Source organism: Myotis nattereri (genome assembly GCF_964212035.1).
Source record: "Myotis nattereri genome assembly, chromosome: 7".
In the NCBI taxonomy this organism is placed as follows: domain Eukaryota; kingdom Metazoa; phylum Chordata; class Mammalia; order Chiroptera; family Vespertilionidae; genus Myotis; species Myotis nattereri.
Window position 1 is genome coordinate 62,007,959 of NC_138082.1, and position 25,489 is coordinate 62,033,447.

Sequence of the window (25,489 nt, forward strand, 5' to 3'; positions counted from 1 at the left end):
GAAATGTTTTTCAGGCCAACACATAGAAATCATTTTGTTCAAACAGGAGGAGAGTATATCTATGGCTCTCATGGTAAAGTATTAAATAGTCAAGTTCCAGCTGCCAAAATCATATGCTCTACATACCAATAATATCTAGGCATTTTGTTTTTATTCAATAATATAAGTTCTATAATGTTTTCCTCTTATGCTGTTACAGCTATTCAAATCTAGTTTCATTCCATCTCAAGAAGGCTGCTACTTAATGGATGCAACGTATTATGCAGATGTAACTTTACTAAGAAGGAATCATCTCCCAAAGCTTCAAGACATCCATGCCACGCTAATATAGGTCTTTCCAGACCAAACATATTCTCCTGCAATCCCACTTTTAGTCTTTAACAGCTTTTTCTTCTAATTAGAAAAAGCTACATATACTTTAAAAGTTCTATGAAATAAACTTTGAAAGAACATACTTTGGCTGGTGATTTCATGTTTTCTTTTGTAACCTTTGGTTGTGCCAAAAAAGAATCTCTTTTTCCACTTGATTTTCTTTCCATGCCACTTATCTTCATATTTAATTGAGAGTTTTCTGTCTGTTTTAGGACAAATAAAACAATATCATTAAGTACAATATTTCTCCTTTTCACGTTTTAAAATTTCCAGTGTAATGAATACTCATTTCAAATTTCTTTTGATTCAACTCTAGTAAAATCATGTCAATGAAAAGAAAATCACTATTTCAGTTAACAGCAAATAGATTTGGTATCTCCAACATATGCAATAAGCTGTTTTACACCACTTAATTTTATGAACTTTGAAAACAAGATATACCATTACTACAAAAATAAATCAAATACCTCTCCTACTACTATAAATAGTTCTAAAAGAAAAACCAAAGCCATAAAACGTTAAGACATTAAACAATAACCATGAATGATAGAAAATGTTAACTATCATGCCCCTCCCAGCAGACTATATGTTTTTCAAGCCAACTTATAATCAAAAAGTCTCAACCATCTATTATTTTTAGCTAAAAACCAAAACCAAAGAGTATTTGACCTTTTGTCTTTTACAGGTTCTAAACAAAAACTAACTAGACTACATTGTTATTGAAGAAATAAGTTGTGTGAGGATGAAGTTGTCTAAGGATATTCACTTCGTGGGGTATACAATATCCATGCCTTTACTCCTTAATCTTCAGATAGTCATCAGGTATCATTAGCCAAAGTAACTTTGGTCCAATCAATGATGTAATAACAAAGATGTGTTTTTCTGACAGAAGGAATGATTCAATGGAAAGAAATGAGAAAATAAAGGCTAACTCTTGCTTAGATGTGAACAAATAACTATTACTCCTAGTTTATCTAAATAGCAACATTTAACAACGTATTTTAATAATTTTTAGCCTTTGTAAAACAGCACACATGATGTACAGTAATTCAAAAGAGATCATTAACGAACAAGCACAGAGATTACTTACACAAGAATCTATGGTGAAATTTACTGCCCTTCATTCATGAAAGTATTTCAAGCCAGACAACTGACTATGGAAAAAATCCTATATTATGAAGTATCTCTGTTCAGGTTGTACTTGCTTATCACTTCAATAAATTACAGTGAAACCCAATAAACAAACTAGTCATTCAAAAGCAAAAAACAACAACAACTCACTGCATCCGAATATGGTCCACTGGATTCCTCCATAATTTCAACATTTTCCAAACCAGGCAACAGAAGCAGAAATTTTTCTTTGGCTTGCTTTAGTATAGGTCTTTTAAAAAAGTACACAAATATGCATTCCTTCAATCAAGTAGTACTAGTGAATATCAGTATCAACAAGAACACTTTAATTATAATTTTAAAGTGGCAAAATGACATCCAGCTTAAAGACTACTTCATCCTCTACAAACACAAAACTGAGAGAAATTACTGGCAACATTTAATGTTTTTTGCTAAATTCTTCCATTTCCAAATTTTCTTTATAAAAATTTTTTTCAAATATTTATTGCAGAAAATGTCAAGCAAGGGTAGACTATATTATTACTTTATGTACCCAAGTGCACATCACCCAGAATTAATAACCATCAATTTCCTGACCTTTGTATTTCTTTTATTAAGGATAATTTCAAATTGCTTTTTATTTTCCTAAAACCAAGAGGTTACTACTCTGAAACCCAAAAAAAGGGTCAAATAATGTTTAATAATTAGCATGTACTCCACATAACAACATTTCAACTAAGAAACCTCTGCAATAATTCCTTACAAGAAAAATTTTTTAAACTAAAAAGTGAATGTACATGATCAACAGAGTAACTACGTAAGGTTAGCATACTTTAACTCTTCAGGATAAATCAACGTCGTCACTTTAGCAAATGTGGCATTCCAGAACTGAGCACTCTGTTTTCGAATCTGCTTATTCTTGTGCAAAAATATGATGCATAATAACGGAGAGATCTGTTCAAGAAGTTCACTGTCGTAAGTCCCAGTGTAGCTGAAGTGTAGACAAGCAATGATTTCTCCGAGTAGCTTTTCTAACTAAGAAAAAGAAAAAGCTTATTAGGGTAATGCCTGAAAATGTACCGATTAAAGCAGAAAAAAATAAGCACAAAGCACACTAAACTAAAATACGCACAGAACATGTGAATATTTCAATCTTTAAAATTCAAATAGCTTCCGAGAACATTTCAGACCCGCAGAGCCGTTAAGGCGAAGCAGCTGGGAGCCCGTGAGCTATCGCGGGACTTGGCGAGGTCCCGGCTGCGCCCGTGAACAGCCCGTGGGCAGGCGCAGTTGGTGCGGCCCGGGCTGCCTGTCCCAAGCCTGTGGGAGGTGGGAGAGGGCCCGGCCAGGCTAGACTGAGGGTCATCCAGGCTTGGGAAGGGTGATGGGAGGCCGGGTTGTGGGAGCAGGCACGCGGGGACGTTTCCGAGGCCGCCAGGGCGCAGGGTGGCTGGCGAGGGAGGCCGGCGAGGGAGGCCTGGCCCGGGAGGCCTGGCGCTACTTAAAATGAGTGTTCCCGCGCATGCGCGCAGTAGGTAACAGCCCTGTGGATATGCATGTATACGAGTGCTTTTCGATATGGAAAAAATGTTAAAAAGGATTCCTAAAATAACGCTTACTACTGAACAATGGGGTTAAAAGTGGTTTTTAAAACAACTTCTGAATTTTAGTAATGAACCTTAAATAATGCTGCTGGAAATTTAAAATGTAAAAAATTTTAAACTTAAAATGGCCTTTTAAAAGCTCCGTATCCATCACCTTCAATATATACTACTTTATAAGCTAACAAGTTACCATGTGACTTTAAGATTACTAACGTTAGAACCTTATTTCAAGGTTATTTTCCATTAACAGAAAACTTTGTTTTCACATCAATTTTAATAGATTGTTTATACAGTTATACATATAAACAATTGAAACCAACTACCCTCATAAAGAGATTATAGGAGTTACATGAATTTAAAGCAACATTTTTAAAACCTTCTTTTAAAAAACTATACTTTAAAAAAAAGTAAAGCTTTGCTGTGAACCAGCATGATGAAAAAGTGGTCCAGAGGGTACAAATCCGTGCTTCTTAAAATGTGGCCTCTGCCCCAGCCGGCTTGGCTTGGTGGTTAGAGCCTGGGCCTGCTGACTGAAGGGTCCAGAGTTGATTCCAATCAAGGGCACATCATTAGGTTGCCAGCTGGATCCCTAGCCTTAGTATGACTCTCATCATTGATGTTTCTCTCTCTCTCTCCCTCTTCCTTCCTCTCTGAAATCAATAAAAATATATGAAAAAAATAATGTGTCCTCGGCCCAGCCAGCATGGCTCAACCAGTGTGGCTCAGTGGTTGAGCATCGACCTATGAACCAGGTCACAGTTTGATTCCCAGTCAGGATACATGCCTGGGTTGTGGGGCTGATCCCCAGTGGGGAGGCATGCAGGAGGCAGCCAATCAATAATTCTCTCTCATCACTGGTGTTTTTATCTCTCCCTCTCTGAAACCAAATACATTCTTAAATTAATTTAACTACATGTGGGCCTCGAACAGCAGCATCAACATCACCTGGGAACTTGTCAGAAATGCAAACATTCTCAGGCTTCATGCAACCCCAAGGCTAAAGCCTAGAACTTGTGTTTTAACAAGACCTCCAAGTAATTCTGATGCAAGATAAAGTTTGAAGGCCACTGGTATAAACCCCATGGATTTCATAACAGGGAAAGAGGTCCAGAAAGCCTGATTTAATTCTAACAGGCCCAGGTCCCTAACCTGCAAACTATGAAAATAATGTATTTCAAACAAACAAAATAAACCATCCTTTGCCATATTAAATGTCCATTAAAGTTGAAGTATAATAATTAACCCCTTTAAAGTCAGATTTCTATTTAAGGAAGACAATTATTTAAACCCTAACATTTTCATAATGTGTGTTTATGGGTATGTCTTTTTTTACCTTGTTGTTCATACAACTATACACTTTAGGAACTTCATCAAGCCTGTGAACAAAAAAAGATGCAAATATCATTTATATTTTAGAAAGTTAAACCTAAAAATATGGTAATGCAGCCATGAAAATGAGACATGCATGTATAGTGATATAAAAATGTACCCCAAGACTTTTTTTAAAAAGGCCAATTATCAAATATAAAGTATGGTATAGACCTATCTTTAAAGAATGACAGAAAACATCAGGAATAAAGCTCAAAGTATTAACATCAGTTATTTGTTTCTGTACTTTCCCCCAAAAAGGTATCAGTTATTTCTGATGAAGCTTAAGAACTATAAAAAAGTTAATAGATTTGAGGCTCTAGTTTGTTCTTTATAAAATCTGTTCCTAAGAGTGGGAATCCCAGAGGGAAGGCAGGGGAGGGTGGGAGGGAGGAGGTAATCAACCAAAGACCTTGTATGCATATGTGCATAACCCATGGACACAGACAATAGGGTGCTGAAGGCCTCGGGTGGGCTGGAAGGGGTCAATGGGGGAAAAGGGGGGACATATGTAATACTCTCAACAATAAAGAATTTTTAAAAATAAATAAAATCTGTTCCTAAAACTTTCTGTGAATTTAATTATAATATATAGGTTATATTATGATTGCACAATATAAACTTGTTATAAAGAACACTGATGAATCCTTGCAACTGCTTTTTAAAAATATATTATTTGCAATTTTTCAGGTTTCTTTAAGGAATTACTTTTCAATTAAATGTAAATTAATTAAAACTTTGGGAGATAATTCATAAATGTATATATCCTTTTAAACCAATAATTTCACTTCTAGAACCTTATTCTGCAGAAAGTGACAAATGTAGACAATGACTTACGTACAAATAAATTCAACTGCAACATTGTAGGTTAAGAGGGGAAAGGCTAGCCCGAAACCGGTTTGGCTCAGTGGATAGAGCATCGGCCTGCGGACTGAAAGGTCCCAGGTTCGATTCCGATCAAGGGCATGTACCTGGGTTGCGGGCATATCCCCAGTGGGAGATGTGCAGGAGGCAGCTGATCGATGCTTCTCTCTCATCGATGTTTCTAACTCTCTATCTCTCTCCCTTCCTCTCTGTAAAAAATCAATAAAATATATTTAAAAAAAAAAAAAAAAAAGAGGGGAAAGGCTAGTAAAAAGGATATTATGTCCACTAACAGGAATATGGGTTAAGTTTCATGAAGCCCTATGCAGACATTAAAAAGAATGAGATTCTTAGGTGTATGGTGCAAGATCCATATAATATATTTAGTGCATACCATATACTGAATTGCAAAGTAGTATGTTAAATATGCTTTCATATAATAGGTATGCTTATTTGTATTAACAAATCTAAAAAGATACACAGTAAATTGAAAGGGGGTTGGACTAGCATATAAAGGGCTACGAACTCCTACCTCATATTTATGTATTATTTCAACTATCTTTTTAACAAATGCCTGGTTTAATATATTTATTATCCTCCCACTAAATTGTAAAAAATTACTATCAGCAACAAAGTTGATAAGAAAACCACCAAAGTTTGCTAACTAGATCTCAATTATCTACTTATACTTCCAAGCTACAAAGCTATTTAGCCCAAATACTTACTTTGAGTTTTCATAAAATAATGCTAGAGGTCTTGTTAAAGTTGCAAATATTTTTCGCATCATAGAAGGCAAAGAAATATGTCCAAGTACATTGGAAAGAATGTTGGTGATTGAGTTCCCAACAGTGAGAAGAGTATCAGAATGTGCTTCCTGGAGGCTCAAAGTGTGGAAGGAATAGATGACTCTCACGATAAGTTTAAATAAAGAAGCCAATTTGCCTAGGGGCTCCTTCTTCTTTCTGGACCAATCTGAAGCTCTCTTCAGTGCTAAAATAAAATTGAATTTATTAAAAACTCAAGTACTTTGAAAAGTGTCACTGTCCATCTTTATATCTAACATTTATTAAATGACAAATACACCTACTATACTTGCTTCACTAGTAATACCCACAAATCTTAAAATGATATACATACCATTAATGGATAAATATCATCACAACATCTTTAAAACAACATTAGAGAAAAAAGGAAAAAATGAATCATTTTCTCTAAGGAAGCATTTCAAAAGTTTATTTTATGGCCTCAGAATTTCAACAATTAATTTGTAAGAAAGTACTAAATTATAGGATAGGTTCCCAAATTAAATCTTAAAAGTCATTTTAAAAATAAGAAACAGCCCAGCCAGTGTGGCTCAGTCATTGAGCTTTGGTCCATGAACCAGGAAAGAGGTCACGGTTTGATTCCTGGTCAGGGCATATGCCTGGGTTGCTGTCTCGATCCTTGGTAAGTGGGTGTGCAGGAGACAACGAATTGATATTTCTCTCTCATCAATGCTTCTATCTCTATCTCTCTCCTGTCCTCTCTTTGAAATCAATAAAAAGATATTTTTAAGAAACAAAATTTTCCTTAGAAATTAGTGCTTCCTGGCTCATCTATATGTTACACTGAACCCAGAAATAACACTGAACAAGTTAAGAGATCCACAAATTGTAAAAATTAAAAAAACACACAAAACTTTATTGAGTTCAGAGAGGAAGAGAGATAGAAACATCAATGATGAGAGAGAATCATTGATCAGCTGCCTCCTGCATGCCCCCCCACCCCCATGGGGAATTGAGCCCACAATCCTCGTATATGCCCTTGACCGGAATGGAACCTGGAACTCTCCAGCCACAGGCTGATGCTCTATCCACTGAGCCAAACCAACTAGGGCAGAAATGTTTTTTAAAAAAGGCCTAGATTTAAAGAAAAAGATGTCTTTAAAGAAAAAAAAAAAGTCTCTTAAAAGCATTGTTCAACTTTTCCTTTGTACCCTCCATCTCTGTTAAGGTACCTAACCTACAGGGATAAACCCCATTCTAAAATTACCGTTGTTTCCCTCAATCCATTCTCTTACAGTAAGATGTCAGATTCAAGAGAAAACTCTAATTCAGTGCTTGTTAATTAAATGTATCATGTAGTGAATTGCAAAATAAGTGTTACTAAAAGAAAGTCAATAATCCTCCCTAGAAACAGCAGTTTCCCAGACATGAATATAATTTGGAATGTCTACCCAAAAATTCGTGGCCAGGATGTTGAGGCTGAGAAGACCGGAGACTGGTTACATACAAGATAATGATTAAACAGTAAATATATTGAGGGTAATGGGGACCAAGTTTCTCACTATTAAAGAAAGTAGACCAGTGATGGCGAACCTTTTGAGCTTGGCATGTCAGCATTTTGAAAAACCCTAACTTAACTCTGGTGCATGTCACACAGAGAAATTTTTTGATATTTGCAACCATAGTAAAACAAAGACTTATATTTTTGATATTTATTTTATATAATTAAATGCCATTTAACAAAGAAAAATCAACCAAAAAAATGAGTTCGCGTGTCACCTCTGACACGCATGTCATAGGTTTGCCATCACTGAAGTAGACAAATACAGAAAAGGGTAAGACTCAAATATCTAGAGTAGGGGTGGGGAACCATTTTTCTGCCAAGGGCCATTTGGATATTTATAATATCATTCTTGGGCCATACAAAACCATCAACTTAAAAATTACCTGCTATATTTGGTCAAACATTTAACTCACCCCTAATGCCCGGGCAGGGCCAGACTAAATGATTTTGCAGGCCGGACGTTCCCCACCCCTGATCTAGAGAAACAAGTAACTGTGTAGTTCACAAACACATCTATTTCTCCCACCCCCGTCCACTGAGGGGATCCAGAAACAGCGATACCACAGTGGCAATGAACAGATCTTACAGTTTCTAAATGCCATTCTCAGCTATAAGGAACCATGTTCCTTGGAAATATAAACTCATTTTGGGAATCAACCTAGTGTTTCAGGCAAAAAGCATCAATGAATGATAAACTCATGGCTGTAAATTTGCTGAGGAACAGGATATTTAAATATCTCAAAGTATTTGCCACAAAACATTAATTTCTTAATTGCAAATATTTACTAATTTATTTTATAGGGAAAAACCTGGCAGACACCATCCTAACAAATAGTAAATATTAACATCACCACTAATGGGACAAACTGGCATAATGCCTGCTGACGTAATGCATTAGAAAAAACTACAGCATCACTTCTGAAGTATCCTTGTAAAGAAATTAATGAAACCTGAATCTAATATTGACAAAATATCGACAAGGCCAGATGGAGGGATTCTCAAACGGTAAATAAGCCTGTGCTCTTCACTTTTGAAGGTCATGAAAGATAAAACTTGGGAACTGTTCCACATAAGAAAAGTAGCTCTATTACTGGAAGGTTATTTTCTACGTAGTATAAATATATACAGTGGAATCTCGTTTCTCAAACTTATTTCACTCCAAAAGGCTGTTCGAAAATTGAATCATTTTTTCGCATTAAAATAATGTAAATTAAACTAATTCATTCCAGACCCTCAAATGATCCCGTTTTAATCTTTCTCACATACATGTCTATTGTACTATCTATAAACACTTTAAAAACAAAAAAGACATGACATGAAAATTTAACAAAAAGGGAAGGATATGTACAATAAAAAATGAAAATATAACAATTATAAGCAGACTCAAAAGCAAAAAAAATGAAAATATTCACAGCACAATATCTTGAGATTTTAAGTGGTAAAGTGACTCAAATTCATGCATTCTCTCCTTTGTCACCTGAGAGATACGTGACTGGGAAACGAGGTTCAACTGTATACTCATCGGTGGAGACATTTAATTTCAAAGAATCAATTAGATTAAAATAGCTCATTATTAGAATGAACCAAAGCATAGTTTTAAAAATCATACCACTATGTTAATTGTGCAATTTTAACTCAATAAAAACTAAGTTAAATTTTTAGAATCACTTTGAATTTTCTGTAAATCATAACCAATTAATCACTGCCATGATTTTCTCTTAAACTTAATGTCAATTCAATGATTATTCCAAATCAGTCTCCAAGTAAGAACATTTTTATTTTAGCAAACGTCAAAGTTATAATCCCTTGCACCTAGTGGAATAAGTAAAATCATTTGATTAGGCAATGTCTAGACTCTAGACAGGATAATATTTGTCTTTCTGAGTTATAACAAGGAGTAAAGACATTTTGTGTGTATGAGAGGGAATGGGAGAGAGGGAAAAAGGGAAGAGAGACAGAGACAGAGAGAGAATGAGTGTACTTCAAAAGAGAGAGAGAGAGAATGAGTTCATTTCAAAGTGTTCCTAGCATAGTAACTGACATTGTTATCAAAAACAGGTAAAATGACGTGGGAAAACCATTAGAATTTGCCATGACAGCAGTTTAGACAGCCAGGTTTATAAAATATTTGAACAAATAAAGGTAAAGAAAATACTTACATTTAACTCTGGACTGAATTTTAATATCATATGGTGAGAAGTCGATGCAATCAACCACTACAGTAATAACATGAATGATCCTATCCAAGAACAACAAATTCTAGAGAAGAATAATAAAAAGTATTAAAAACTTCCAATTACTGGCATAGTTTTCCAAAACAGTAAGCACTGACAAAAATTATTAAGACTTTTACTCCCATATATAATTTACAATAACACACAAGTGATAGTTTATACCATATAAGTTACATTAACTATAGGTTATGAATATTTCTCAGTTAACTGCTGTGTGCCATGTACTATACTTTTTTGTCAACAGAGAAAATAATTCAGCTTTAAGATGGCCATAAAACTCAACATGTAAATGAATCAATTAGGAATGGAAGAGCTACATTTATAATTAGAGTTTTGATTAAATTCCTCTTGAAAATTACAGGTCTTCACTAAACCCAGAGAAAACAAAAAAAATTAAAAGGTTGCTAAGCTACCTCATACCCTGTCCTTCCCCTCTAACTGAAATAAAAATAAGCCCATAAAAGTATCAGAGATTTTTCTGGAAATTTATTTAAACAGGGCAGGTGTTTTTTGGAGATATGGGGACAGGTTTCAAGGGAAGACTAAAAATAAAAGGAAATGCCAGCACAATGAGTCAAAGAATACCTCAATAGCTTTCTGCCCAGCCGGCATGACTCAGTGGTTGAGCACTGATCTATGATCCAGGAGGTCACATTGATTCCTGGTCAGGGCTGGATCCCCAGTATGAGGCAGGCAACCAATCACTGACATTTCTCTCCCTCCCTCCCTCTCCCATCCTCTCTCGGGAAATCAATAAAAACATATTTTAAAAAATAGACTGAACTTAAAAAAAATAAGAAGCAAAACACAAACACATGTACAGAAATAAAAGGAACACAAGACAAACCCCAAAGGTCTAAACCAGCCGTGGGCAAACTACGGCCCGTGGGCTGTATCTGGCCCGTTTGAAATGAATAAAACTAAAAAAAAAAAAAAAAAAAGACCGTACCCTTTTATGTAATGATGTTTACTTTGAATTTATATTAGTTCACACAAACACTCCATCCATGCTTTTGTTCCGGCCCTCCGGTCCAGTTTAAGAACCCATTGTGGCCCTCGAGTCAAAAAGTTTGCCCACCCCTGGTCTAAACCATGATTGCTAGTGTGCTAGGGGGAGGGACTGCGGCATGGAAAGGTTACCAATTGTATTAGGGTCAGGGACCGTGGCAGAGAAAAACTGCTAGATTGTCTTAGAAAAACAATATATTATGATTCAACCCAGCCAGGTGTGACTCCGTTTACCTCCCCATTCATACTTGTAAACTTTGTGTGAACCCTGCCAGTGCCAGGAACGGCTAATGAACCCCTTTGCAGTTCTTTTGTTTTTTGAAATGCTTTGTAGTGTTGCAGATAAAAGCTTTGCTGTACCCTTGGTCAGGACTGCAAGCTGCGAAGCTCCTTACTGGAGGGACGCGCTGTAATCAGCTGGCCAGCTTAATAAAGGCTCCTAAATTTAAATTCTGAGTCGGTGGTCTATCTTGCTGATTGAACCCATAACACTAGTCCCTCATTGTGCGGGTCTGGGTGGAGTTTTCATCAGTAAATGTCTCCATTTTCTGTATTACCTGCTGCTGTTGTATTTCTCCAACATAAAGATTCAGAGCGGGTCAACCAGGTCATTACATCTTAATAACAAGCATTACTGTAGAGCGATTGTGTGTAGATACCCATTAGCTGTCAGGGTGTGTTTTTTTAACCTGTTGTGTGCGTGGGTAGGATTAGAAAGGTGAACTGTTCAGGAATTCTCTGCACTGGCTGTGTGGACAAGCAGGTAATGAGTGCTGCTCTGGCATTCATCCAGGAACCACTAGCAGGAACAGGCACTGCCCATCTAACGTGAGCATAGGTGCTTCATGACAAACATTACTAGCATGTTCAACTGCATAATGTTCTGGCACTGTATTTTGAATGACATTAATTTATTAAATAAATTGTATATATCCTAAATAAGTAAACCCGCATAAAATGGTACTCAAAAAGGACTACAGAGTACTGCTAATGCAAGAAAATTTCCTGAGATGAAGACACAGTGCTTTAGATCGAAAAGGTCTATCAAGTATTTAAAAGAATAATGTAAAAAGATGCCCCCAGACACACCCTGGTGAAATGTATAAATTACAAACATTAGGGGGGAAAAAATCCTAAAATGTACAGAAAAAAAGGCTAACAAGAAAATTAACATCAAACTATGTGTTTGCAACAGAAGCTATAACAAATTAACTTTACTGCAAAATTCTGTGATACAAATTACTGTGTAAGTAACTATAACTAAAAAATCTTTTTAACATAACTTGGGAGGTGGTAAAAACAAAAATTTGTGGAATAGTAATATAGTCATCTCTTCACTTGCTGGGCTAGAATCTTAACATCTATACGATGTTAACTCTTCAAATCTGACAGATTTGAGTAGTATTATCTAAAATGGGATATAGCCCAGCTGGTGTGGTTCAATGGTTGAGTGTTCTACCTATGAACCAGGAGGTCACGCTTCGATTCCCAGTCAGGGCACATGCCCGGGTTGTGGGCTCAATCTCCAGTGTGGGGCATGCAGGAGGCAGCTGATCAATGATTCTCTCTCATCATTGATGTTTCTATCTCTCTCCCTCTCTGAAATCAATAAATATCTATTAAATAATAAAAAGATAAAAGAAATAGGAGATATATATATATATATAAACAATATATATATAAACATGTAAAGTATAAAGCCTGATTAAAATGTCAGTAAAGCCCTAGCCGGTTTGACTCAGTGCACAGAGCATCAGCCTGCGGACTGAAGGGTCCCGGGTTTCAATTCCGGTCAAGGGCACGTGCCTGGGTGATGGGCTCAATTCCCAATAGGAGGCCTGCAGGAGACAGCCTATCAATGATTCTCTCTCATCATTGATGTTTCTATTTCTTTCTCCCTCTCCATTCCTCTCTAAAATCAATAAAGGTATATTTAAAAAATAATAAATAAAATAAAATGTTAGTAAAGGGAAAAACGAAAGATGTGAAGTAAAAAAACATATACTCTATTTCTAATTATATGAGAATTTAAACATGCTTATTAAAACACAGATCCCATCTTTACTTATATGCTACATAAGACACAGAAATGTTAAATAAATTGATAAATATATACAAAGAAAACCCCAAATTCAACCTGGAGAGTATCATGCCAAATGAAGTAAGTCAGTCAGAGAAAGGCAACTATCACATGATCTCACTCATATGTGGAATCAAAACAAGAGAATAAACTGATGAACGGAGTGGATCCGGAGACATGGAAATAATCCTTTAAATTAAAAAATGGTCAGGATCAGGATAAACTCACCGAAAAGTCTTCATCTTCCAAACTGACCATTATCTTGGAAGAAAGCTCCTCACAGCACAAATTCTCTTCTGCAGTCGCCACCAAAGCAGCACAGCGAGCGAATGCTCTATATAATTCTGACCAAGTTCTAAGTAAGGTCTTCATGGTGGCCTAACAATAACAGTAAACACACACACACACACCAAAAACTTAAGTGTATTATTTACATGTCAAATACCTAATAGATCATTAACATTTAAAAGAATACTAACATTAAAAGTGTTATAGAAGAAACAAGCATAGGATAATAAGTTTACCATCCACCAACATGGCTATAATGGGAGAACTGTAATAATGCCACAATACCAAGTTATGTGTTTTAAAAGGAATTTATCTCTTCTCCATTTTCCTTTCTTCCATATTGATTAAGTCATAAAAAAAGCCTTGGTACAATTACTATGAGAGTTCATTAAAAAGGATAAAACAATGTTTTCAGAAAAATGCAAATTCTTTAGGTAAAAACTTGACGTTGCCTTACCCCTGGAATTTTCTGTGCTGAAAAAATGTGATTTATTGGTAGAGTCAATGCACCATAGATGGCACTAAAATTATGTTCTAAGGCATCACCTTGATTCACTTCATTGGTCTGAAACAAGAAAAATTATAAAGAAATTAGATGTATCATCTAATTCTAGTGTGATAATTATTAATATACAATGTATAGAGAATAGAACTGTGTCCCCCAAGGTTCAGATGTTCATGAGATGGAAACTCCTCACACCTGTAACCAAATGTGATCTTATTTGGAAACAGGGTCTTTGAAGATATAATCAAAATTTAAAAAGTCAAATGGTCACCTTATAAGAAAAGGGGAATTTAGAGGAGATATAAAGAAGAATGCCATGTGAAAATGAAGGTTGAGATTGGAGTAATGCATATACAAGCCAAGGAACATCAAGAATTGTCAGTGACTATGGGAAGCTATGAGAGAGCCATGAAACAGATTCTCCCTCAAGAGGTCCAGAGAAACTTGCCAAACACCTTGATTTTGAATTTCTGGCCTTGAGAGCTATAAGAGAATAAGTTGCTGTTGTTTCAAGCTATCAATTTGTGGTATAATTTGTTACAGCAACTCTGAGAAACAATGCACTGTTTCAAGTCCTAAAAAGTAATCCCAGAGATGACTCCAAAATCGTTTATGGTACCACACACTGAAGGTAGCATTCAGGAAAGGACTTAAAAAACAGGGCCTTGCAGTCTTTCAAACACTGGGAAAATATTTAAAAACGTACACCTATTTTCTTCCAGAAGAATGTGTTGAATGATGTGCTGGCTTGAGTAGCCAAAATAAAGGCTATTGCAGTCTCCCTTAATAAATTCTTCGGAGTCATCACTTCATTAGAGAGTTATGGTGAAATATTTCCCGAAGAATAATTTTTAAAGATTGATAAAGTAGTTGAAAACCACCAATAAAGACAGAATGTAAGCTCCACCACTGTGCCAATATTGCCATGTATTTAAATGTAGGGACTAATCAACTCTCAACAGATTACTGATTTAGGTACTACTATATGGCTTTACTAATATGGCTTGATCATGAGAATCTTAACATACAGTCTAGTCAAGATGAATTATTATTCCCCAAAATACAAATACTGAAAGAACTCAAGATATACACGTGAAAATTTGTATCATATGTGAGTCTTCTGGCATTAGAAGCTCTACTGGAGAAAATGAACTGGATTAGTCCCCCTTAAATTATACTTTATTGAACAATAGGCAGAAATGCAATGAAAAGAAATCAAGTAATCTTAAAAGTAGAAAATGAACCAATCACAGGAAAAATATTTACTACCTTCTATTCAAATGCAAGCTTCTATTCATTTATTCAAATGCTCTAACAAGAAAAAAAATTCCTTAAATCTTGAGGGAAACATAAATATGTAGCAGACTTTTATCCTACCTGATTAATCAATTCGGTTAATGGAATGACTATAATACTCCACATTCTCCAGAGATGCTCCTTGTTTTCCAACTGTTTTGCATTTTGATCAATAACATTTAAAACAGAGTCACTGAAAGCTAGTGGTGAAGTTGGACCAGAAAGAACACAACCTACAAGTGTTTCCAGGTTAAGAAAAAACCTGAAGAGAAAATTTTGAACTATGAAATAAACTGTATGTTTCCCCAAAATACATTAATTACACTGCAACACAATTCTAAAAATAATACAAAAACAATAAATGAATTTTAAACCTTATTTTTTGACAAAATTTATTATAAATTGTTAACCCAGAGAATCTTATTCATAACAAAGCCACCTTTCCAAGATAAACAAAGATTCTTTTCAGCCCAGCCAGCGTGGCTCAGTGGTTAAGCATTGACCTATGAACCATGAAGTCACTGTTGGATTCCCAGTCAGGGCACATGCACAGGTTGCAGGCTCAATCCCCTGGGGGGAGGGGCAGAGAGTAGGGGGAAGGTGCAGGAGGCAGCCAATCAATGATTCTCTCTCATCATTGATCTTTCTCTCTCACTCTTCTTTCCTCTTTGAAATCAATAAAAAAATCTATATATTTTTTAAAAGACTATTTTCAGTTTAACTTACCTTTCATCTTCTACACCACATCCCAAGAGATTATTGTTGAAAATTAATTGAATTAAGAATAAAGCAGGCGTTCCCTGAAGATGAGAGATTTCAGTCAATCTTTTTGTTATAAAGAGTACAATCTTCTTGTTATACTTGTTTTCTACAATTATGTGAAACATGATCCTTTTAAGATTTACAAAATTTAACTTATGACATACATGAAAAAAAAGATAAAAATGTATTTGAATAAACTGACCAAAGAATCAAGCTCTTTATTATTTTAACCACAGCTGTTCCATGTACAATGAGAAATGGTGACAGATTCCAGATATAAAAATTATTAACTTAAAACTTGCTGGCCCAACAATACCTATATTCTGCCTATATTAAGTACACCTTTCACAATTTAGCCAATGTTACTAAACTTGCAAAATTTGTAATGGTAACCAACACTATTATTATGTACAAGCAAATAAAAAACTTTCCTTCTGAAACCCCCCTTTAACCCCAGAAAATAGTGCCCTTAATAGTGATATACTTAATTTTTCACATTATTACTCTATCATTTTTTTCTTTAACATAATCAGCAAATCCAATTTTCTCAAAATTTTACAACTTAAGCCTCACTATCTGAAGAAAGGGAAATCATAGAACTTTTCTTTTTGGCTCATTTTAATCATATAATAACATTTAAGATACTTGCATTAAGAATATCCATATTAGCAACCTGATATGCTGGTGAACCTAATACTTTCTGAGGAAGTCCTTTAATTGTAATTTCCATGAGGACCTAAGAAAGACAAAGATTTTATTATTATAAGTGGTCTATATAGTACTTTATATGGTAAAAATCTACATAGTATTCTATTTTTAATTGAACAATTTGTTATACTTTCATTAAATATATTGTCATTATAACGTTGCACTAGTTTAAAAAGTTCAAATACAGAAATATAAAAACTAAAATGACAAAGTCCTTCTTTATTTCCAGGGATAACTAATGTGAGTTTAGAGTTTATTTTTCTAGAACATCTAAATTTCCATATATGTAAGTATACCAAGAAACATCTTCTAGATGTGGCTGTCATACTTTTATACCATTATACAAGTGATATTATACTCAAGATACTATGACCTTCATCTAACTGTGTTGTGGAGTTTTCACATCAATATATGTAGACACATGTCTAACTGCTATATGAACATACATAATTTATGCAAACATTTTTTCTATTAATCGCTCTTGAGGCTATTTCTACCTTTTTATTACAAAAAGAAATTCTTCAATGAATTATGTACTCACTAGTATCAGAAGCAAGTATTTCTGAGAATTGCTAACTAAAAGCTGAATCTAAGACATGCCTCTCAAATGTGACAGTCTAGCAAGCTGTTGACCCAAAATATCACTATACTGATATTAACCTGAACTATATAACAAAAGTGACATAACTGTTGTTAGTGAAAATATGCTTCACATATACTCATTTGAAGCAGATACTAATGATAATAAATAGCATTTGTTAACTCATGTACTTTGTTCCTGGAGTATTCTGTACACATCAACCCATTCTGTGAGAACACTGCATTCTTCCTTAACAGAGACAAGAAAAATAAATTGCCCTACTTCATTCAGCTAATAAACAGGCTGAGATTTAACCTAGCCAGATCCAGAGCCCTTGCTATTAACCACTATGCTTGACTGCCATACTAGATATTGTCACAACACATACAGGAAGCAGACTCAGATTTTATGCAAGGGTATTGTTTGCTCCATCTGCAGCTTATTTGGGGAGATTTACTACTATAAAAGGTTTATCTAATTAGCTTTTTTTCTACTCTCCTATGTATGATAAAAGAGATATTTAATATCAATGTCATTATGTTTGTTAAAGAGATTTCATTTAATGCCCTGGCCAGTGTGGCTCAGTTGGTTGGAGCATCATCCCATACATTGAAAGGTGGCGGGTTTGAATCCCAGTAAGGGTTCATACCCGGGTTTCAGTTTCAATCTCCCAGGCCTATGTGGGAGGCAACCAACTGATATTTCTCTCTCACATTGATATTTTCTGTGTGTGTCTCTCTCTCCCCTTCTCCCTAAAATCAATGAAAAACATGCTTGGGTGAGGACTTAAAAACAAAAAAAAAAGATTCATTTAAATGCAAAAGATCCATAAGATTACTACATTTTCTTAAGTGCACAAAGTAACTATTAGTGGAGCTTAGCAATCTTGTCATAAAATTAGTGTTCATCCAAGTTTCTTCAAGTTTCATGTCTTTTACCTAATTTTCTCTCTGTGGCTTATCCTTCTTCTCATCATGAAAGATTTTTATAGTTCACATTATAGCCATTACTTTGTTTTCAAATGACTATTAAGTCAATGGAATAGCATTTATTACATGGCCAAACTCATGATTAATACTTGATATGTTTTTCCAAATCCTGATCTGAAATATAAAATTCAATTTCAAAAGTGGTTTTTAAATACCAGCATATAGGTATTGTACTTACCAGTGTTTTTGATACAGGAAATACTTCCGATTTCACTATGGTTTGCAAAGATTTTAATAAGAGGGTCAAAACCTCAGAACCTGGTCTCTCTTTTTTGTTACCTATGAACAAGTAAAAGCATGAATGTACTTCTAAACATACAAGTACTAGAGGTCCGGTGCATGGATTCATGTACCAGTGGGGTCCCTTGGCTTGGCCTGCAGGAATTGGGCTGAAACCGGCACGCTGCCTGCCGTTCCCACTCATCCCAGCCCTGCTGTGCCTGCCACATGCTCGCACCCAGTCAGTCGATCAGGAGAGGCTCTCGCCACCGCAGCAGCACTCGCCAGCCGTGGGCCCTGCATCTGGCACCTGTCAGTCAGTGGAGCAGTGCTTCCACTGTGGGAGCACACTGACCACCACGGGGCAGCTCCTGTACTGAGCGTCTGCCCCTGGTGGTAAGTGCACGTCATAGCGACCAGTTGACCAGTTGCTGGGTCGCTTAGGCTTTTACATATATATATATGTATAGATTTTCAGGGATAAAAATATACATTTAAGAGAGCTATGAAAATTAATTTTTTACTAAATCCAAAAAATGCTTTGTACCCTGACCAGTGTAGTTCAGTTAGTTGGCTGAGCATTGTCCTATGCACCTAGGTCACCGGTTTAGTTCCCTGTCAGAACACATGCCCAGGTGGCAGCTGTGCAGGAAGCAGCCAATCCATTTTTCTCTCTCATCCATCTTTCTCTTCTCTCTCCCTCTTCCTTCCTCTCTCTCTAAAATCATTGAAAATAATATATATATTTAAAGTGCTTTGTTAAAAACTAAAGTCTGGAAGCTATAGGTCAAAAAATTATTTTATTTTTTTTTTTTTTTTTTTTTTTTAATTTTTTTATTGCTTAAAGTATTACAAAGGGTATTACATATGTGTCCATTTTATCCCCCCGCCCTAGACAGTCCCCCAGCCTCCCCTATCCCCCAGTGTCTTATGTCCATTGGTTATGCTTATACGCATGCATACAAGTCCTTTAGTTGATCTCTTACCCCCCTACCTCCTGCCCCCCAACCCTCCCCGGCCTTCCCACTGCAGTTTGACAATCTGTTTGAGGCAGCTCTGCCTCTGAATCTATTATTGTTCAAAAGTTTATAATGGTCTCTATTATCCATGAATGAGTGAGATCATGTGGTATTTTTCCTTCATTGACTGGCTTATTTCACTTAGCATAATGCTCTCCAGTTCCATCCATGACGTTGCAAATGGTAAGAGTTCCTTCCTTCAAAAAATTATTTTAAAATAAATTTTATATATAAAAGCCAAATAATTCACTGAGTGCTATAAAAATAATTTCATCAGTATTATGGTGCTTACCGGATTCAATAACTAACTTTACCAAGTTAATTAGCTCTTTCCAAATAGCACTGACAACTGCATCTGTCAAAATAAAACGTAAAGTACTTTAGAACAAAGTAGATGTGACTATAATGACACTCCTCTCATCCTTATACTAAAGAAATTGAGCAATACTTAATTTAGAATATAATTTTCCTTGTAATACTCAACTTTATAATTAATCAGTTTATAAAATACTATCACCTTATTTTTGTTAAAGCAATAAACGTGGTTGGTTTGTTTTTTTAAGGACTGTACCATATTAACACCGGCTCATATAACTATAGTTAATTCTTATTTTTCCCCTTCACCTGTATTTTCTGTATTCAATATCTTAAACCTTTGCGACAACAAGAAACAAGTATCAGAATACCTAAAAACCACTAGAAAAAAATTTCCCAAGCCAATTAAATAACACACTATTTTATTTATGAAATTTCTTCTCTTCATTTGATAGGCTATTGAATAAAGGAGTTTAGGTGTAGATGGTGGTGTAATAGAGTCTGGGCTTGATTCATGGCTCTACCATTTACTAGGTGACTTTGCACAGGTTATTTACTTACAGAACAATGGAATTTTCTCATCTGCAAAACTGACTAACACAGAAGATTGCTCTGCAGATTAAATGAACTATATCTTACAACACAATCTAGATAATAGGTGACATTATGTAACTATTTGCTACTTTATTTGCTTTTTGAACAAATAATTTTAAAAACTTCTCTTAAATAGTTACCAGAAGCATCTTTTCCAACTGCAACAAAGCTATCATGAACAGCCGTGATAAGTGTATTTGCATATTTGGAAAAAAAAGAAGAGTTGCTGATTAACGGGTATTCGAGAGGCTCTAGAACAAAAAAAGAGACAACTCTGTAAAACCACTTTATGAAATAAACTTAATATAAAATTTTAGGTGGTCTGACATGTTTTCTATTAAAAAAGCTTTTACTTATTTCATAATTACAAAAATTTTTTATTAAACTGTACTTACCCTAATTAATTTCAATTTTAAATTCCAAATTATACACAAATAATATTTACAAATAACATCTACCTGAATTTTTTTTCTTTTTGTTAATCCTCATCCGAGGATATTTTTCCACTGATTTTTTAGTGAGAGTATGAGAGAGAGGGAAAGACGAAACATCGATGTGAAAGAAATACATAGATTTCTTGCCTCCTCCACAAGCTTTGACCGGGAGCCAGGCCAGAGAGAAGCCTATAACCAAGGTACCCTTGATTGGAATCAAACCTGGGACCCTTCAGTCCACAGGCCGATGCTCTATCCACCGACCCAAACCGGCTAGGACACATCTACCTGAATTTTAATGCTACTGGTAGACAGACTCATTTCAAGCTTTTTAAAAGTCACATGCTAAAAAAATATGAACAAGAAACTTCAAACTCATTTCTAAAATCATTCTAGTACTAATCAAATCACCTCCAATTAACTGTGTTATATAGTGTTTTAATAACTGAAATTATTTTTAAAGCAAATACCTAAGTTCAGTACAAGTTTGTTTTGCTTAGCAAAACTTAAAACTTCTGGACCCAACAGAAAATGAAGTAACATTTCAAGTCCTAAAAGTTGAATAGAGGGGATTGTGGCCATTACACCAAAATTCGAACTCAAGTTCATCCGGGTGGTTACTGAGGCTCCATATGGGGAAGCACCTTTAAAGCAAAAAAAAAAAAAAGTTATGTAAGCTTAAATTATCTACCCAAATGAATATATTGGTTACTACCTTCCAATGAAACGTACCTTCAAATGTAAATAGTGTTTCTCAAATAAGAGTTGAAAGTTTTTGTTTAAAACCCACAGAATTTCAATTAAATATTAAGTTAAGAACAAGATTATTTGTTACACACCATTTAAATAAATATAATTCTCAGGCATTAATCCATGCCTGAATTATTACTATGCAGGCATTCCTTAAACTTAAGTATAAAATTTTGGCTCAGAACAGCTAACAGAAAATAATAATAGCAAATAACTTTCTTTCATGGTGTACATGCTAAGCCACATTTCTTACATCTCTTAAGATGTTGTTTTTAATAATATCCCTTAAAATACTGGCTCTGAAACCAACGCAATTATCTGTAATGTACCTCACATAATGTACTGGGAAAAAGTTGATCTTTTCCAACTACAACAATTCAATGCAATTACTGCAGTAAACATTAACAATTGAGAATATATATTTGAACTTTGTGATAGGGGGCCAAAATTATGAAGTCCTTCACTTCATGTGATTAACATTGAACAAAGTAATCAGCCAAAGCATTTTTTTAAAAAAAAAGATAAAAAAACAAGTATGACTATCTCTTACCTTTGTGTTGAGGGGTCATAGGACTTAAGCCTGGAGAAGTAGCTAGTCGAGATGAACTGCCCTGAGGTGAAGCATTAGCATCAATGCTTATTGTGCTTTGAATTAGAGGCACACAAACCTATTAGGATAATAATAATAAAAAGGAAAATATTATTTGTAAACTGAATAATTTTCTTTTCTTGTTAAAAAAAGCCTTGCATAATACAGTTGATTTTCTTTAAGAAGCAGTATAAATTCTCTTAAAATGTTGAATTTTATGAGCTCTTTAAATACACAGGGAAAAAACAAATTTGGACAAGTGAAAACTTTTAAACTGTATTTATCCCTAGATGCATACTTTCTATAAATTTCAGTTCTAAATTCCAAATTATACACAAATAATTTTTGCAAATAACATCTACCTGAGCTTTAATGCTATTGGCAGACAGACTCATTTTAAGCTTTTTTAAAACATGCTAAAATGGAGAACCAAGATGGCGGCATAGGTTAACGCCGGAGTTTGCTGCTTTGAACAACTACTTCAAAAGTGAAACTAAAAGACGGAATGGACATCACCCAAAACCACTGGAACGCTGGCTGAGTGGAAGTCCTACAACTAGGAGGAAAGAGAAACGCATACGGACACTCAGAGGAGGCACAGTGCTGAAGTCAAATTCTGAGGTGCAGAGTGCGCGGAGCGGGCTGGCGGCGGAGGGCGTGGTTGGCGTTTTCAATCGGGAGGGAGTCGCAGACTCTGAGCTCCAGATCCGGGCGAGTCTTTAGGGACCCAGACTCAAACGGGAGAAGCGGGACTGTCTGGCTTCGGTCAGAGCGAGTGCAGCTTTCTCTCCGAGCTTTGCAGCGGGTGCTGGGACTCAGAGAGGCAGAGCCCCTGGGGACAGGACTGAGAGCCGCCATAACTGCTCTCTCCGGCCCACCCTGTTGATCCTGTGCGACCCGCCCCGCCCAAGCCCTGCACAAGCCCTGCACACAGGCATTTGCCGGATAGCCTCAGGCAAACGCCAGATTAGCACCTCCCTAGAGGACAGAAGTTCTCTCACTGCTGACACAGTTGATTCTCATAGCCACTTGGCCTGGAGGTCAAACCCTCCCTGGAATTAGCTACAACAATCAAGATTTAACTATAAGACCACGAACAAAGACCACTAGGGGGTGCACCAAGGAAGCATAACAAAATGCGGAGACAAAGAAACAGGACAAAATTGTCAATGGAAGATCTAGAGTTCAGAACCACACTTTTAAGGTCTCTCCAGAACTGTTTAGAAGTCGCCGATAAACTTAATGAGATCTACAAGAAAACTAATAAGACCCTCGATGTTATATTGGGGAACCAACTAGAAATTAAGCATACACTGACTGAAATAAAGAATATTATACAGACTCCCAACAGCAGAACAGAGGAGCGCAAGAATCAAGTCAATGATTTGAAATGCGAGGAAGCAAAAAACACCCAACCGGAAAAGCAAAATGAAAAAAGAATCCAAAAATGCGAGGATTGTGTAAGGAGCCTCTGGGACAGCTTCAGGCGTACCAACATCAGAATTATAGGGGTGCCAGAAGATGAGAGAGAGCAAGATATTGAAAACCTATTTGAAGAAATAATGACAGAAAACTTCCCCCACCTGGTGAAAGAAATGGACTTACAGGTCCAAGAATCGAGGAGAACCCCAAACAAAAGGAATCCAAAGAGGACCACACCAAGACACATCATAATTAAAATGCCAAGAGCAAAAGATAAAGAGAGAATCTTAAAAACAGCAAGAGAAAGAAACTCAGTTACCTACAAGGGAATACCCATACGACTGTCAGCTGATTTCTCAACAGAAACTTTGCAGGCCAGAAGGGAGTGGCAAGAAATATTCAAAGTGATGAATACCAAGAACCTACAACCAAGATTACTTTATCCAGCAAAGCTATCATTCAGAATTGAAGGTCAGATAAAGAGCTTCACAGATAAGGAAAAGCTAAAGGAGTTCATCACCACCAAACCAGGATTATATGAAATGCTGAAAGGTATCCTTTAAGAAGAGGAAGAGGAAGAAAAAGGTAAAGATACAAATTATGAACAACAAATATGCATCTATCAACAAGTGAATCTAAGAATCAAGTGAGTAAATAATCCGATGAACAGAATGAACTGGTGATTATAATAGAATCAGGGACATAGAAAGGGAATGGACTGACTATTCTTGGGGGGGGAAAGGGGTGTGGGAGATGCGGGAAGAGACTGGACAAAAATCGTGCACCTATGGATGAGGACAGTGGGTGGGGAGTGAGGGCGGATGGTGGGGCGGGAACTGGGAGGAGGGGAGTTATGGGGGGAAAAAAGAGGAACAAATGTAATAATCTGAACAATAAAGATTTAATTAAAAAAAAATGCTAAAAATATATGAACTAAGACAACGTCAAACTCATTTCTAAGATTATTCCGCACCAGTCAAATCTAGCCAATGAGAATAAATTATGCCAATAAATGTGTTGGACAACTGGATAAGGTTAGCCTAATAGGACCTTACAATGACAGAATTCCAAAATATTACGGTCCCAATTATATAATACTATCAACGTCCAATTTTAATTATTTCATCTTCCACCAAGTTTAAAAGCCTTTATATTAAATTTTTAAAAGTTAAAGTATATTTAAAGTCTCCCTTTCTAAGAATATACTCACTGCTTATCAGATATTTACACAGACTAGAAGACAAGGACTTACAGATCCAAAATTAAAATATACTGAAAATCCAAGATAAGCAATAAAAAAGATAAAAGTTATCGCACCTGTCCTGTTTTAAATTTAACTAAAGCCAGTTCAGTTGGTTAGAGCATCGTCCCCATACAACAAAGGTTGTGGGTCCTATCCCCAGTCAGGGCACATATACGAATCAACCAATGGATGCATAAAATAAGTGGAACAACAAATCAATGTTTGTCCGTCTCCCTCCCTCCCTCCCTTTCTCTCTCTCTCTCTCAAATCAATAAAAAAATTCAGAAACAAGGATGGGATTAACTGCAAAAACAAAGAGGTATAGATAAGATTATGCCCGGGTTTAAATGCCCAGAAGATATCAATAGCTAAAGAAATTTGTAAAATTATTTCAACAATACTGTAAACCAGTGGATGGCGAACCTTTTGAGCTCGGCATGTCAACATTCTGAAAAACCCTAACTTAACTCTGGTACCGTGTCACATATAGAAATTTTTTGATATTTGCAACCATAGTAAAACAAAGGCTTATATTTCTGATATTTATTTTATATATTTAAATGCCATTTAACAAAGAAAAATCAACCAAAAAAATGAGTTCGCGTGTCACCTCTGACATGCGTGTCATAGGTTCGCCATTACTGCTGTAAACCAATGATGGGATTTAAATGATTGGTTATCATTATGTAGCCTTGAAAAGAGAAACAAAAATAAGAATCCCATTTTGTTATCTACCCAGTATAGCATTTGATTTCTATTTTAGTAATATTGAATCTACTCTCATTTATATTCTAAGTCCTCTGAAATT

The 25,489-nt window shown here is 35.7% G+C and overlaps 1 protein-coding gene across 1 annotated transcript in view; it reads right to left on the bottom strand.

Moving 5' to 3' along the window:
- Positions 1-25,489, bottom strand: part of RIF1 (replication timing regulatory factor 1) — a 59,387-nt gene that overhangs the window by 11,909 nt on the left and 21,989 nt on the right. The window contains exons 11-26 of the mRNA XM_081095548.1: positions 21,978-22,095; positions 21,148-21,321; positions 20,384-20,494; positions 19,627-19,689; positions 18,275-18,375; positions 16,469-16,555; positions 15,784-15,857; positions 15,139-15,319; positions 13,714-13,821; positions 13,197-13,346; positions 9,806-9,905; positions 6,044-6,308; positions 4,420-4,462; positions 2,315-2,517; positions 1,654-1,753; positions 456-575 (exon numbers count right to left, since the gene is read on the bottom strand). Of these exons, the coding sequence (XP_080951674.1) occupies positions 456-575; positions 1,654-1,753; positions 2,315-2,517; positions 4,420-4,462; positions 6,044-6,308; positions 9,806-9,905; positions 13,197-13,346; positions 13,714-13,821; positions 15,139-15,319; positions 15,784-15,857; positions 16,469-16,555; positions 18,275-18,375; positions 19,627-19,689; positions 20,384-20,494; positions 21,148-21,321; positions 21,978-22,095 (1,998 nt within the window). The remainder of the gene's footprint in view (positions 1-455; positions 576-1,653; positions 1,754-2,314; positions 2,518-4,419; positions 4,463-6,043; positions 6,309-9,805; positions 9,906-13,196; positions 13,347-13,713; positions 13,822-15,138; positions 15,320-15,783; positions 15,858-16,468; positions 16,556-18,274; positions 18,376-19,626; positions 19,690-20,383; positions 20,495-21,147; positions 21,322-21,977; positions 22,096-25,489) is intronic.